Genomic DNA, 14176 nt, shown 5'->3' with positions numbered 1-14176 from the left:
GTTTCACACAAATTTAAGTTTTAACCTTTGTTCTCTAAATTTGAATGAATGATCTTTTGAAAAAATATTATTAATTGATATTTAGTTGTTTCAAACTTAGGAATGCTTACATAGATGTGGTAGTACCATTAGTTATATTATTATTATCTAGGAAACTTGATTATTGGTAGATCATACACATATATCATCAATATCGATTAAGAACATTTTATTACTTTTACTTTATATTTAGTTGTTTCTTATCATTTTCGTCGATACAATAAATCTCAATTCACTTATTGTACTAAAATCAAACTTATATATACAAATTACATATAAAAATATAACAAAAACACTGATACATATTGTCCCCTGAATTATTTCAGGTTCTTTGTAGACCAAATTCCAATAAGGATATTTAAAAATCTAACATCTATTGGGGCAAGATACCCATCACAAGGAATGTTAGTTCAAGGAAGCATATGGAACGGAGAAGGATGGGCATCAAATGGAAAGAAAGTAGATTGGTCACAAGCTCCATTTCAAGCAAATTACAAAAGCTTTGGCATTCTTGGTTGCAAAATTGGGAACCAATGCGACTTACAAACACTTCCATGGAATAAAAAAGATAAGTGGGAATTGAATCCCAAACAACAAAATGCTTTTGAGAATGTGAAGAGAAAATATGTATATGATACTTATTGTTCATCTCCTAGAGGAAGAAAATATAGAGAGTGTCGTGCTTGAACGAGGATTTAATACAATAATTAAAACATTATCTTCCCTTGACTAAATCAGAAATAACTACGATATCAATTTTTTTTTATTTATTTTATGATTTTATCTTTGCGAATTAAGTTTTTTGCTTTTTGGAAAAAAATTATAATTCTAATTTTTCTGAGGGATTATCTTTAATTTATTGAAAAAGAGAGAAAAAAAAGCTACCAACATACATGAACTAATAAAATAATAAACGAGAAAAGGTCAAAAGGTCTTATAGGACAAATTTTGTTTTATAGTTCTATGTTTGATTTATTCGCCTACTTCTTTCAAAATATTGTCCATCCTTGTCGTAATAAAATAAAAATTAAATTACAAAATAGGCCTTCTAAATTTATTATAAGTGATAAAATATTAAAAACATATTTAAAATATTGTAAAATTTTATATTCTATCGATGATAGACATTAACAAATCTTTATAATATTAATATTTTGATTCATTTTAAACGGCATATACAATATAACAAAAAAATAAACATAACTCAAAGTAATTAGTATTTGTTATGGACTTTGTTTAATTCTTCCACCCACTATTTAATTGAATGCCTATGTACCCATTTGACAATATTTTTGGGGACTAATTTAGGAAAAATACAAACCATTTGGAATGACTCAACAACTTGTTTTATGATAAACTAAAAAAATGAAAAAATAATTTTGGAGGTTTCTGTAGCGGAAGACTAACGCCGTCTAACTCTTTTTTCCATTTCTTATAATAACGACCGGAAACGGTCGCCAAGCAGCAGAGAAACATTCGCGCGGAAAGATTGATCGGCTGTTGACCGTCGCCGGAGGAAGAAGCAGAATACTCCGACGCCATGTCAACCTTCGCCGGAACGTCTCCTCCTCCGTTCGAAGATGCCACCATCGGATTCGATCCTCGCCTCGCTTCTCAAAGATTTGAAACCTTTTCAACTTTCCAAGCCGAGTCCGCCGACGACTCCTCACCGATCTTCGGAAATCTGCCCTACGACCTGGGAGACGACCTTCCGCCGACTCCGCCTACTAATTTCTCGGCGGTTGGAGGATTCTCGAGTTTCTCGTCGCAGCAGAACGGGAAGGGTTTTGATGGAGGTTTTGGCGAATCGGACGGCCCGATCCTCTCGTCGCCGACGGCGATGGAACCGGAGGAAGGATTTCCTTTGAGAGAGTGGCGGAGGTGAGAAAACTGTTGAAATTCTTTGGGATTGTCCGATTGTTGGTACAAGTTTTTTTTTAATCTAAATCTGGTAGTTGTTAGCTCTTACTGAGATCATTAAATCCTTGTGTTTATGAACTGAATTAAATTTTTGCTATCATCCGATGGATGAACTATGCGTAATTTTTGTGCATTCAAGAAATTCTATTCCTCTTTTACTTACTGCTTTTGTGTCAAAAGCTTACCTCTCTGGTTGATAATCATTCGGGTCGTTTTTGGTTTTGAAAATTGTTTGGTCTACTTGAAAGAGTTGAATCCACAGTCTGATTCTAAAAATGAAAACAGATATCGAGAAACTATTTTTCTTCGAAACTTAGCTGGATTTTTTAAAATACGTTCATAAATTGAGCGCCTTTGTAGATTTAATTTTTTAAAATCTAAGAATGATATATTTAACTTTTAGTTTTTGGATTCCGAAAATTGTACTTACTTTCCTAGAACTTTTTTTTACGGTAGTTTTCATCTTTTTGAACTAAACACTAGAATTCTTAGTAAAATTTCAAAACTGCAATCGAGTTTTAAAAACAACTTTTTCCAATTTTCAAAATTTTGGTTTGGTTTTTTGAAACATTGCCAAATGTGGATAAAAAACTAAAGAAATCAACAAATTTTGAAGTAGCATTTTTATATTTAATTTTCAAAGACCAAAAATCAAATGATTATCAAACAAATCTTAAGATTTCTTTGAATTAATTTTCTAAAGTTCTTAAAATCTATTTTTTATACTTAAAAGTTTAATCACTTAAAGAGTTAATCCAAACAATCCATATGTTCTTTAATATTACAGTGGTTCTGTTCTAATAAGTTACCACTGAATCTAAATACTTGAGTTAATGGGTTAGGTTAAATTAGTTACCGCTAAATCTAAATGCTTAAGTTGATGGGTTAGGATAAATTTAATTATATAATACTTTAACGTGTATCCTAGCTGTGAATGGCAGATTGAATGCAATTCGATTGGAAGAAAAGGAGAAGAAAGAAAAAGAGCTGTTGGAAGAGATAATTGATGAGGCTGATCAGTATAAAATTGAATTCTACAGAAGGCGAAAGCTTGCTCTTGATCATAGCAAAGCTACTAATAGGGATAAGGAGAAGGTGAGAATGTCTAAACTCATTCAATTTCTTCCATTATAAACTGAAAACTTCACTTTATCTTCTTTAAACATAGAATGAAGAGACATAAACTAACGTGGTTCTGTGGAATGTTGAGTGATTTGGCTTCTGAATCTGTATTAATGGTTGTTGAAGTGAATGTTGAAATGAAGTATGCTGCCTTCTTTAGATTCTAAGCTTTCTTGTGGTTGAGATTGCAATTTTAGGGCAAATGCAAAAAGTACTCCCGAGCTATGCCTTCTAATAATCTTTCAAAAGTTGCAATATTATTCTTAACCTTTTATAAATGCTTTGAAGCTATCTTTTATAAATGTTTCAAAACTGTCTTTCGAGTTGAAAACTTTTAGATTTTGTTTCTGTTGAGGTTGAAAACTGAAATAGGTGTGTTGGTGACTTGGAAAGATGTGGGGTATTGATCATCGTTCCAAGTTCCAATTTTCAATCAATAGTCTAAAGATTTCTATTCCAAATGAAAGGACAAGGATAATGTTTAAACTTTCAAAAGAATATGGACATTTTTGTAAACGAAAGACAGTTTTTCAATATTTCTTTCATAATCTAGCCTAGATCTTTAACTCTACGATATGTTCTCAACACTCCCTCATGCGCACACAATTGGATGTTGATTTGATTGATGAGGCCCGTCATTTGACTCTCAATATCAAATGGGATAAATAATTAGACATTTGAACTCAAGATTTGCTTTTCTGGTATCGTAGTTAAATCAGTACTAGGTCCAAAGAGTCTAAGAAAATGAGGATATTAACATTGAGGTTTTACCATATCAAATGTATTTATGTGGCCATTTGAGCCCAATATTTGTTAGAATCCGTCTTATTGGAAAACAAGTAGGCTCATTAAAGCAAAAGGTAAAACCATTGGATTCTAACCTTTTCTTATTTGTAATTATTTTTCTCTCTTGTTCATAAAATCTTACCACAATTTGATCTTAAAATGACAGCAATATCTAGCAAACCAAGAGAAGTTCCATGCTGAAGCTGATAAGAACTATTGGAAGGCAATTGCAGAACTAATCCCCAATGAGGTACCAACCATTGAACAAAGGGGAAAGAAAGACAAGGAAAAGAAGCCTGCTATTATTGTCATTCAAGGTCCGAAGCCCGGGAAGCCAACCGATCTCTCGAGAATGCGTCAAATACATTTGAAACTCAAACACAATACCCCTCTTCACATGAAGCCTAAACCCCCACCAGCAGAACCTAAATCCGAATCGAAAAAGGATTCTTCTGCTGCTGGGGCAACTCTCGCTGCAGGTTCGGGTTTGGCAGCTTCAAGAACTGCTGCTGTTGCTACTTCTGAGGGTACAACTGTTGGCTGAAATTGGCTGGTATATATATTTTATACTCACTGTTTTGGATGTTTAGGGAAAAAAAAAACTAGCAATGAGTCATGGATTTTGATGTTTAATAATAGTAAGTTATAGTAAATATTAAATAAATCACTTGAGAAATCGAGCAATATACGTAGGTAAAGCCATAAAAAAGATACAAAAATCCTAACGAGGGCTTTGGTTCTGGTGGATATTTTATGGTTTTGACTGCTTAAGTTTTTGTTGTTTTGTGAATATTTATGATGTTTTTGTGATATACAACCCAATGGGGTAGTTTTTAGTGCATTTGTAAATATCGTAGAAGTTGGAAGTTGGAAGATTTATGAGATAGAGACAAGTCATTTTGATGTGTCTTTGTTTTGGCTTAAAATTTTTTAATATTAGAAATCATGTTCATTTACTAACATTTCTTGTTCTTTTTTGACCTTAACCAAAATTGCAAACAACAGAAAAGAAACTTAAGTTTTTTTTTTTTAAATTTAGATCTTATTAATATTGAACTAAATTTTGTTTTAGAAAAGGGAAAAACTTTAACAAAGAAAATGTACCTGAATGTTTCATATTTGACATGTATTTTACAAGTAATTGAGGAATGAAGTAAATATCCGATTATTTCTTCTTTTATATATTTATAAAAAAAAAAAAAAAAAAAGTAAGTGTCTAGTAAGCCACAACTTTAGTTGGAAACTTTTGTTTAAGTAACAATTTAGTTCATAAACTTTAATTCAAAATAATTTAGTCTATATATTTCAAATTTCTAAGAATTCAATTCTCGTCATGAAAATAATTAAAGTGTAATTTTTATTAGATAAAAATTCAATATGGCTGTCTATTAGTTTTTTAAGACTTTCATATACATATTTAGTAACCATTATGCTAATAGTAAAATAAAAACATAGTTTTAATGACTAACTAAAAAGTCATACGTTCAATTTATGGTAATCGTATCTAGGAATTAATTTTTTATGAGTTTTCTTGTTGGAAGGTAGTGTCTATATATATAGATTTGCTATATTTGTAATTTTTCTAAAATATTGCTAAATATGTTAATATTTTGAATCTAATTACTCTAGTTCTAAATCATTATCATTACAGACTAAAAGTAGATTGAATGTCTTTAACAGAAGTAAAATTATGTAACATAAAATGTTAATTTGGTTGGCCATTTGAAGTCATTACCATGGAGATTCCTACAACACAGCAACAATATCATTGCCATATGAAGGATCTCTTCAAATTCCTCAACTAGAATACAATTTCTTCTCTTAGATCACATAGAAGATCCATACAATTACTATAACACTAATTATACATAACTACAAACTCTCCTTAGAATGGATTCATGAGTTATACTGCAAAAAATTAGCAGTTGGAAGAACCTGGTAATGTTTTGCAATGGAGCTTCCTATGATGAGACCATCTCTGTGGAAAGCTCGTTATCTTCGATCTCGCTGTCATCCAGGTGAATCGAACTACTCCATGCACTTGGTGCAGAACTTCCATTGCTGCTTGTAGCAAGGGGAGAGTCAGAAAATCCAGTCGTTCCAGCTTTTGTGGACCTTGAACTGCCATTGTTCATGGAGGAAGTGTGAGTTTTTGTTATCACTGAGCGAACTTTACCCGAAATGCTTCGTGTTATATCCTGTATAAGAAGAAGAATTCACATCAAATTACAGATTGCAGCTTTGAAACGAGTTGCATAATTGAGTACTGGGATGCTACATTGAACTAATGGATAGATAGGAGAAAACTGGTTGCCTATGATTAAGCTTGAGAAACATCGGATGGCTACATTTGGATGGAAATTAAGTGGGGAAATATTATGTTTAACCATATCAAAGAAATGAAAAGGAGAAGGGGATGCATACCATATGCCTCAAAGCCATATCTAATGATTTGTTTGAAAGTGTCCTTCCAAAGCCAGGGATGTCAACAGAGGACTTACTGGAAGGATCACCAATGCTTGGGCGGTAGTCGCCTTGCTTCGGAGGGGCGAGCTTTCTCATGTTCACTACCCTTTCAACCATCTTTGTTCCCATGACCACGGGGCTAACCTCATTATCATCAGCGGAACGTATTCTTGGCTTGAATGGAAATACTTTGCCACTGTTATATGCACTGCTTCCATTTGAGGCAAGTTGCTTCGAAGGAGAGCTTGGTTTCTGCCTAGTTTTCCCATTAGACATAGTCCTACCGGATGAAGATTTAGAACTACTGGCCACAATTGGCCTCCCCTTGGTCGTTGAAACCGGCCTTTCGGGCATTGAACTTGCAGCTTCATCAAGCGGGAAATTTGGCGCCTCGGAGGGTTTTGAAGGTCTGGTTTTAATGGATGGAAAGGTGCTCCTTGAAGGTCTTGGATTACTAGAACTTCTAGCATTAGATTTTGACGTCGAAGATGACCGACCATTGGGACGTGATGCGATAGATGAACATGTTGGCTTTGATGGACAGCGATTAGGAGTTGCTGATCTTGATGTTTGCTTCGTAGTTGACACGGATTTTTCAGTTGGTGTTGATGACTGAGCAGTAGTTTTTGCAGGCGTTGAAGATCTCACGGGAGGGGCTGAAGCTTTGGTGTTGACTCGTGAAGTTGGTGTGGCTGATCTTGAAGGCTTTGTAGTTTTAGATAATGTTGGGCGTGAAGTTGGTGTCGCAGATCTTGAAGCAGTAGCTGAAGAAGCCTTTGACGATGGCTTTTTATTGGTAGCACATGCAGAATTTAGTTGTCCAGATTGCAAATTCGGATGCTTGGACGCAATGTTACTCACAGAGTTGCACTCTTCCTGGATGTTTACTAGCTGCAACCCAAAAAGGAGTAAAGGATATGTGAAATGTAAATTGGAAAATTGAGTTGCAAATTTAACAGTCTTGATCCTACAAGACATCCCCAAAGAAAAGTATTGTGAAATCTGATTTTCCTATCACCATATGCCTGGATAAGTATTCATTTTCGAGTAATTCATTCGGTTTGTCCAATTTCTTGAGAGCTCTTACCCTAGGCTTCAGAGCAGTGGAACGAGAAATCATCATATCATTCTTATTGGTTGCATTTTTCTGTGATTCCGTCTCCATTGATGGAAAGAGTGGGGTGCCAGGTGGTGTGAGGAGCCTGAGAAATAGTAGAGATTAATTACAATGAATAGTTAATTTCAAAGCAAAGGAACGTTCTAAAAGTATTATAATTCAAATAAGGGATTAACACAAAATTTGTAATAATTGTGTCCGTATCAACAATAATAGCCAAACATTGGCCCCATCTACAACGAGATCATTGAAGAGATCTATTTATCTAATTCATTGCAAGAGAGTTAGGGCAGGGTAGGTGGGGTTCTCGAATCACGAAATCAATATAGTTATAAAGAAGAAAGTTATTGTTTCCTTGCACATGAAAAAGTACACTTGGGGCATTACCCATTTAAAATTATCTAACCTAAAGTTAAAAAGGAGTTGATGATAATTTTGTTGGAATTAGCAAAGAAATTCAAATATCACTTTATTTTAAACGTTCAAGGTTTTTTTTTCCTAAAAACGAAGCAGTTGAAAAAATCGATTATCCCATGAAAAACTTTAAATAAAGCTAAAGGGAAGTACACAATATATGTGAAAAAAAGGCAAAGGTAAACGAGCTCTGTTTTATTCTCCATAAAAAAAAAGAAGAAAGGGAAATGATAACGTTGAGGAACAAAATGACTTTCATGTGTCGTCTTTTGGACTTTTCAAATATTTCATTCCGCTTTAATGGGTTAAATAAAAGGGAATCTCGCAGACAAAGACGACGTATTAGAACCACATGTAGAAGAAGAAAACAAGAACCAGGCGCATTATTTAGGTTCTTGTAGGACCAGAAAACTCAAGTGAGGTACTGTTTACATCCCTAATGCTACATGAATTCTTGAAATTATTTGAAAAAAAGCATTTGTTAATGAACAACATGCTACCCTACTGTACCAATCAATGCTACTCTTAGATTGGAAACAAACTTCATATACAACATATCGAACATGAAATCCACTTCATCACTGAGACATGAAATTGGAGCAAACGTAATTTACTTACCAGTCGTAATCAGATTTTTCATTTTCTGAATCCATAAAATCCTCCGTTTTGATCTTCCGCGGTGGAACAGGTGATACAACATTCTTGGAGACAGGTGAACATCCACCATTATTATTAGCTTCTGCAGTTTACGAATCAGAAAATGCCAAAAATCGTATCAAAATCTCCTAAAAAGCTGATTGAAAAAAAAAAAAAACTGTGAAAAAATTTCTAGAACTGCAGGAAGGAAAAACGACTGACCGGAAACGGAAAACGAAACGGTTTCTAAATTAGGATCCCCCGAGCAGCTCCGATGCAGTAGATTGTCATTATCCATCTCTTTCTCAACCGTTCGCATATCGAGCAACATAACGACCTCTCCCTCCGAGTCGTTAGTGAACATTGCAGATATTCTAACCAATAACAGTACGATTCAGTCGATGCTTTCTCCGAAACTCAAGTCCGAATCTGAGTATTTGATCAAAAACAGCCAATAAAAACCGGTCAAAACTAAAAATCACACAGAAACTTGGCTCCCCTTTTTTACATTGAGGAGACCAACAGATCTGACTATAAATGAAGAGGTCAAACAAAAGAGAGGTAGTTACAACCAGAGACTAATTACTTCACATTAGACACAGGGAGGGAAGAAGAGTGTTTACCATTGGTCGTCGCGGGCGATGCTCGGATTGAGAGTGGATGGGGAAAATGGGAATGGAATGATGAGATTTTGCTGAGAAGTGGTTTGGGGAATCTTCTTCTCTATGCTTGGGAATGGCTGAGTATTTGAAGTATCTCACAAACTCAGCACTCCGCGGCTTCGTCCCCATGTGGCCGTTCAGATTATTTAAAAACAATATTCATATATTTTTGTTTAGAAAAGAATTTAAAAAATATAATTATTAAATGGAAATAAATAAATGAGCTAATTTTGAATTAGTTGGGTACGCGTACTTCGAGCCGTATTAACAATTCCCTACTTTTACTTCCTAAATTAATCAATCTTGAGCTTTATATTTTTATTGTATATATGGGTTTTTTAAATAATAATAATAATTAAAAAAAAAATATACAAACTATTCTATACCAAACGACAAAAAGTCATTAACTTCATTTTTCCTAATATATAAGATTTCAACTAGAGGAGCCTAAATGAGTATACCATTTTACATAATAGATTTTCTTACTGAAAAATTTCATAAAAGTACTGAATGGACAATAAAATTTCACAAATGTATAATCCAATTTCTATTTTTATTAAAAATACGAAATAATAAATAAATAAATAAATAAAGAATTTGTAGGGGTGTTAAAAGGCGTGAAGTATGGTAATTGATTAATTCTATTATGCTAAGTGATTTATAATAAATATGGTGAGTGGTTAATTATATTATGGTAATATGATAATCAAAATTACTTTTTTCTTTGTGATTTTTTTGAAAAAATTTTCCTTATCGATCTCTCTCACTTTTCAATCTCTTTCTCTGTCCAATCTTTCTTTCTTTTAGCATTGTTTTTCATATATTCCATGTAATTATAGTATATATTTAATGTTCTCTGTATATGTAATGTTGAGGAAAACTAAATATATTTGCGACGTAGGAACTTTGATGAAAGAATTAAAGATCCAAAAAAATTACATGAAAAAGTAGTTGAACGAGGAGGATATGTTAAATTGGTTTATAAATAATATATATGAAATAATATATTGTATATTTTATGAATGAAAGATTGTGTTTTCAATTTGTTAAATTGGTTTATGTATTTTATTTCAAATATTCATATTATATATAATAAATAGTAAGTTATGTTTGAAATAATAGTGATTATCTATGAAAGTTAGTAAATTAAATATAATGGATTGAGGAACTTTGATTAGTACAGTTATGAAAATTTAATGGAAAAATATTGAAATAAAATAATGGAACTAAAAAATGGAATATGAATATTTCAAATAAAAGTATGAAACAACATACTAAAAAGTCTAATAATAAGAAGGAAAAACTAGTTCAACAAAGAAAATTTGCATCTCTTTCGGTTATGTTCAACACGTCCACAACGGTCACATTTAACGCGTCTATTGAACTCCATTTTAGAAGAAATTCTAATCTTCTTTGGTGGGAGAGGATGACAATTTCAATTTTTGTATTATTGAATATATGCAGTAGTATATTTGTAACAAATCACAGAACCTAAACGTATTATGCTATAGTATATATGTAAGAAATCAAATAAAATACTAATTGGATCGAAAAAAAAATAAAGAAAACGATACGAAACATGAAGGAAAAATATGAATAGGATGTATATGTCTAAAATTCAACTACAATTTATGTATTATTAAATATATGCAGTAGTACATATGTAACAAATCACATAATATAAATATAAATAAGATGTATATATTTGATAAATCACATAATAAAAGTATATTAAACAGTGATATATAAATGTATATATTGTTCACGGAAACTTTACTAAACAAAAATATGAATAAGATGACCAGAACATATCGTAATCAATCAAAATATTAAAAACACGAAAAAAAATATGTGTATGTATTATTGAATATATACAGTAGTATATATATGTAACAAAATATAGAATATAAATGTATTATTCAGTAGTATACCATAGTATATACAAATAGTGAGACATTTAATTAAAAACTGATGCTGAATATGACGAACATGACCAAAATATGCTGTAAACGGTGAAGAACGAAATAGATTAAGGAAGACAAAAAAAATCGGAAACAAAATTGAGGAAGACAACTAACCGAAATTGAGGAAGACAACTAGTCGGAAGATTAAGGAGAACGAAAGGACGAAATAAACTGAGAAATTGATGGACGAAATCGGAAACATTGAAGAGCAAAATCGGAAATGGAAATGGTGAAGGACGTTACAATCGGAATCGAGCTTTGCTTGAAGGCTCTAGAATTGATTGAAGAAACTATCGGAATTGATTGAAGAAACTATCGGAATTGATTAAAGAAACTACCAAAATTGATTAAAAATTCGTTGCTGGCGCCGGATTAAAATGGATGATGTTTTACGTGGTGATGAAAATAATATTGGTGATGAAATTATATAGTTATTAATTAATAAAAAATTTCCATATTAGAAGAGATTTTATTTGATAATATTTTCAAATCTACCCTAATTAATGATAACTTAATTTTGAAAATAATTAAATTTTTATATTAATTATTAGCCTAGGTAAGGAAATAATAAATTACCTAATAAATTCAATATAATGTAAATAAGAAAATATTTTGTATTCAATTTCGAAAATTATATATAATTAATAATTATGATAAGATTATAATTGTTCTAAAAATATATGAAATTTTAATCAAGAAAATAAATTTAATTTTAGGACACCCTAGTGAAACTAGATATTTTCTCTCAATTTTTCTAATGCGTAAATAGTTGATCCATTTTATCATTTTTGATATTTTCTCTTTCACACACATATATATACACACACTTTTTAATATATTTTCCATACATTTTATTTTGTCAAATTTTGGTTAAACAATAGTGATAATTTTCATGCTACCAAATATAAGATATGAATGCATTTTCAAAATTCACATGCAAAATGATATTATTTTTCTTTTTAAAAATAAAATAAATTTCTAATATTGAAAATACATTATAGATTCATTGAAATTACATTGATAAAAAAATTCAAAGTAAGGAAAAATATCCATTTATACTTTTAATCAGTTAAAGAATTGTATGTATTAGAATTATGATTAATAATTGTGTCACTTTTTTTTAGTGTAACTAGACAAAAGGCACAATAGAGCTTAACACAGAGACAATTAAGAAAGCAAATCAGAATAATTCGCCATACAAATTATGGTTTTCAAGTGAGATTTTGGAACACTAGAGATTAACAAAAAGGAAGCCTTGAATTGAATAACCGTTATGCAAGTCGTGAAAAGTGTCAACAAAAATTTAAACCTCACTAGAAAATCTTGATTTTCTTGTCAAGAGGTTCCATAATCAGAAAATCGATTCTAGCCCAAAGAGTAGTTATTCCAGCTTTGAGGGTCTTGGTTACGCCCTCAAACATGCAATAACTTCAGCAAACTCAATAGAACCAGTCAAAAGAAAGTGGTTCTCCATAGCAAGCATAACATCATTGTTTGGAATTACGAACAAAAGCTCTAATATCCATGCATCCATTAAGGACTGTCGCATCAAAGTATTCAATTTTAAGGAACCATGGGGACAAGTGTCCTCAGGGGTCAAAGAGAGAACCAAAACGTGGCGAAAGGATAGACACCACTCTACTAAAACATGACAAACAATCCATAGATTCCACCATTTGCACAACCCACTAGATAGGATCAAATGAGGTAGAGTTGCAACCTCCAAAAACAAGGAGATTACGCCTACTTCAAATAGTGAAAGCAATAAGTGAGAAAATCCTGATATCCCATTGATTCAAAACTTTACGAGCCCATAAAAAAAGAGATGCAACATCATAGTAGCTCCTATAAAAAAGACAAAGACTAAAAGGTCATGAAGACCAAATATGTATCGATTTATCAATTTAAAATATGCACTTTTTGTAATTGTATTAGTATACATGCATCTTTCATGCAAGGTAAAAATCATATGAGCCTTATAATCTAAACAAAAACTCTTAGATTGTTATATATAAACCATTTATATGCTTTATAAAGATTACCTTTGATTTATTCATGTATCAATACTAGAATTGATGTTCGAATGATTTTCAAAGGAAGTTCTAACCCATAATTTAAATAAGTTTATTTACGAATGTATAAAATTTAATTGAAAAAATTACAAGTCTCACATGGTGTTTTTTCAAAAAAAGAAAGAAAGAAAGAAATGTAATAGAAGATATAAATCAATACTCCAACAAGAATATAGAAATTCATAATTTAAACTGATAGAGCTATTTGTAGAGGACTAATGATTGAAAATTCAATTTCTAAAGTTCTGCTTGATGATATTTTTCTTCTTAGTTTTAGGTTTTATGTTTTATTTTTAGGAAACTTATTGATATTTTTATAAGTAATTTTAGACCAAGACACGTGATATTGACATCTAACAAGAAACACAAACAACAAAGTTAGGAAGACAATATGATTTAGGCTAAAACTGGTTACTTATTTTCAAATTTGTCTTGTAAAAAGGAAGTTGACTAGCCCCCACTAGCGTGCTCAATCTTGGCTAAACTCTGACCTGAGACCTCATAAGATGCCTAATTATTGGAACATGCATCATTCATTTGTTAACCCAAGGGACCATCTTAAGCCTAAAATATTGTCACAAGAAGGTGTTCGACCTCAACCTTGACCTTGGTTGATACTAACCCACACAAAATACCAAATGAGGCATGTCCCTCACATATGCTCTAGTCTAAAGAAAAATCTCAATGCAACTTCAAAACCTAAGAGGAAGGGTCTAGGTCAACTACACATATAAATACGTCATGATAGCTCAAGGGGAAGCAAGTCTTATTTGATCTTTAACTCTCCACTTGCTACACAGTTACACTTTCTAACCTAAGTATCGAAGCCTGTATGACAAGTTATCACATTGGTTTACAAATCTCTATATCTTGCAGATCACATAATCCCTAAATTATAATTTTTTGTTGTTGTCTTATGTAGCCAAAAGTGTATTTTTCCTTACCCATATTTTGGCATCAACGGTTGATGCCATATGT

General features: G+C 31.9%; 2 protein-coding genes across 2 annotated transcripts; one reads left to right on the top strand and one right to left on the bottom strand.

Annotated features, from left to right (window-relative positions):
- The first annotated feature begins 1336 nt into the window (after nucleotides 1-1336).
- LOC103491206 (clathrin light chain 2-like) lies at nucleotides 1337-4776 on the top strand. Its single transcript, XM_008451065.3, has 3 exons — nucleotides 1337-1920; nucleotides 2901-3054; nucleotides 4034-4776. The coding sequence occupies exons 1-3, from the start codon at nucleotides 1580-1582 to the stop codon at nucleotides 4409-4411; spliced, it is 873 nt and encodes a 290-aa protein (XP_008449287.1). The 5' UTR covers nucleotides 1337-1579; the 3' UTR covers nucleotides 4412-4776.
- A 763-nt stretch (nucleotides 4777-5539) lies between these two features.
- Nucleotides 5540-9284, bottom strand: LOC103491195 (cell wall protein DAN4-like). Its single transcript, XM_008451052.3, has 6 exons — nucleotides 9124-9284; nucleotides 8723-8929; nucleotides 8483-8603; nucleotides 7421-7535; nucleotides 6292-7224; nucleotides 5540-6065 (listed from the first exon to the last, which is right to left on the bottom strand). The coding sequence occupies exons 2-6, from the start codon at nucleotides 8862-8864 to the stop codon at nucleotides 5829-5831; spliced, it is 1548 nt and encodes a 515-aa protein (XP_008449274.1). The 5' UTR covers nucleotides 8865-8929; nucleotides 9124-9284; the 3' UTR covers nucleotides 5540-5828.
- Nucleotides 9285-14176: the final 4892 nt, after the last annotated feature.

Source organism: Cucumis melo, chromosome 8 (assembly GCF_025177605.1).
Source record: "Cucumis melo cultivar AY chromosome 8, USDA_Cmelo_AY_1.0, whole genome shotgun sequence".
In the NCBI taxonomy this organism is placed as follows: domain Eukaryota; kingdom Viridiplantae; phylum Streptophyta; class Magnoliopsida; order Cucurbitales; family Cucurbitaceae; genus Cucumis; species Cucumis melo.
The sequence above is the reverse complement of the archived record's forward strand: the minus strand, read 5'-3'. Positions and strand labels throughout refer to the sequence as shown.

Excerpts from the sequence above, each read along its gene's own strand:
- LOC103491206 (XM_008451065.3), top strand. The coding sequence starts at position 1,580 with ATGTCAACCTTCGCCGGAACGTCTCCTCCTCCGTTCGAAGATGCCACC. Across the intron at positions 1,921-2,900 it reads CCTTTGAGAGAGTGGCGGAG|ATTGAATGCAATTCGATTGG; the intron begins GTGAGAAAACTG and ends TGTGAATGGCAG. Across the intron at positions 3,055-4,033 it reads CTAATAGGGATAAGGAGAAG|CAATATCTAGCAAACCAAGA; the intron begins GTGAGAATGTCT and ends TTAAAATGACAG.
- LOC103491195 (XM_008451052.3), bottom strand. The coding sequence starts at position 8,864 with ATGTTCACTAACGACTCGGAGGGAGAGGTCGTTATGTTGCTCGATATG. Across the intron at positions 7,536-8,482 it reads GAAAAATCTGATTACGACTG|GCTCCTCACACCACCTGGCA; the intron begins GTAAGTAAATTA and ends ACTATTTCTCAG. Across the intron at positions 7,225-7,420 it reads CCACTGCTCTGAAGCCTAGG|CTAGTAAACATCCAGGAAGA; the intron begins GTAAGAGCTCTC and ends TTTGGGTTGCAG.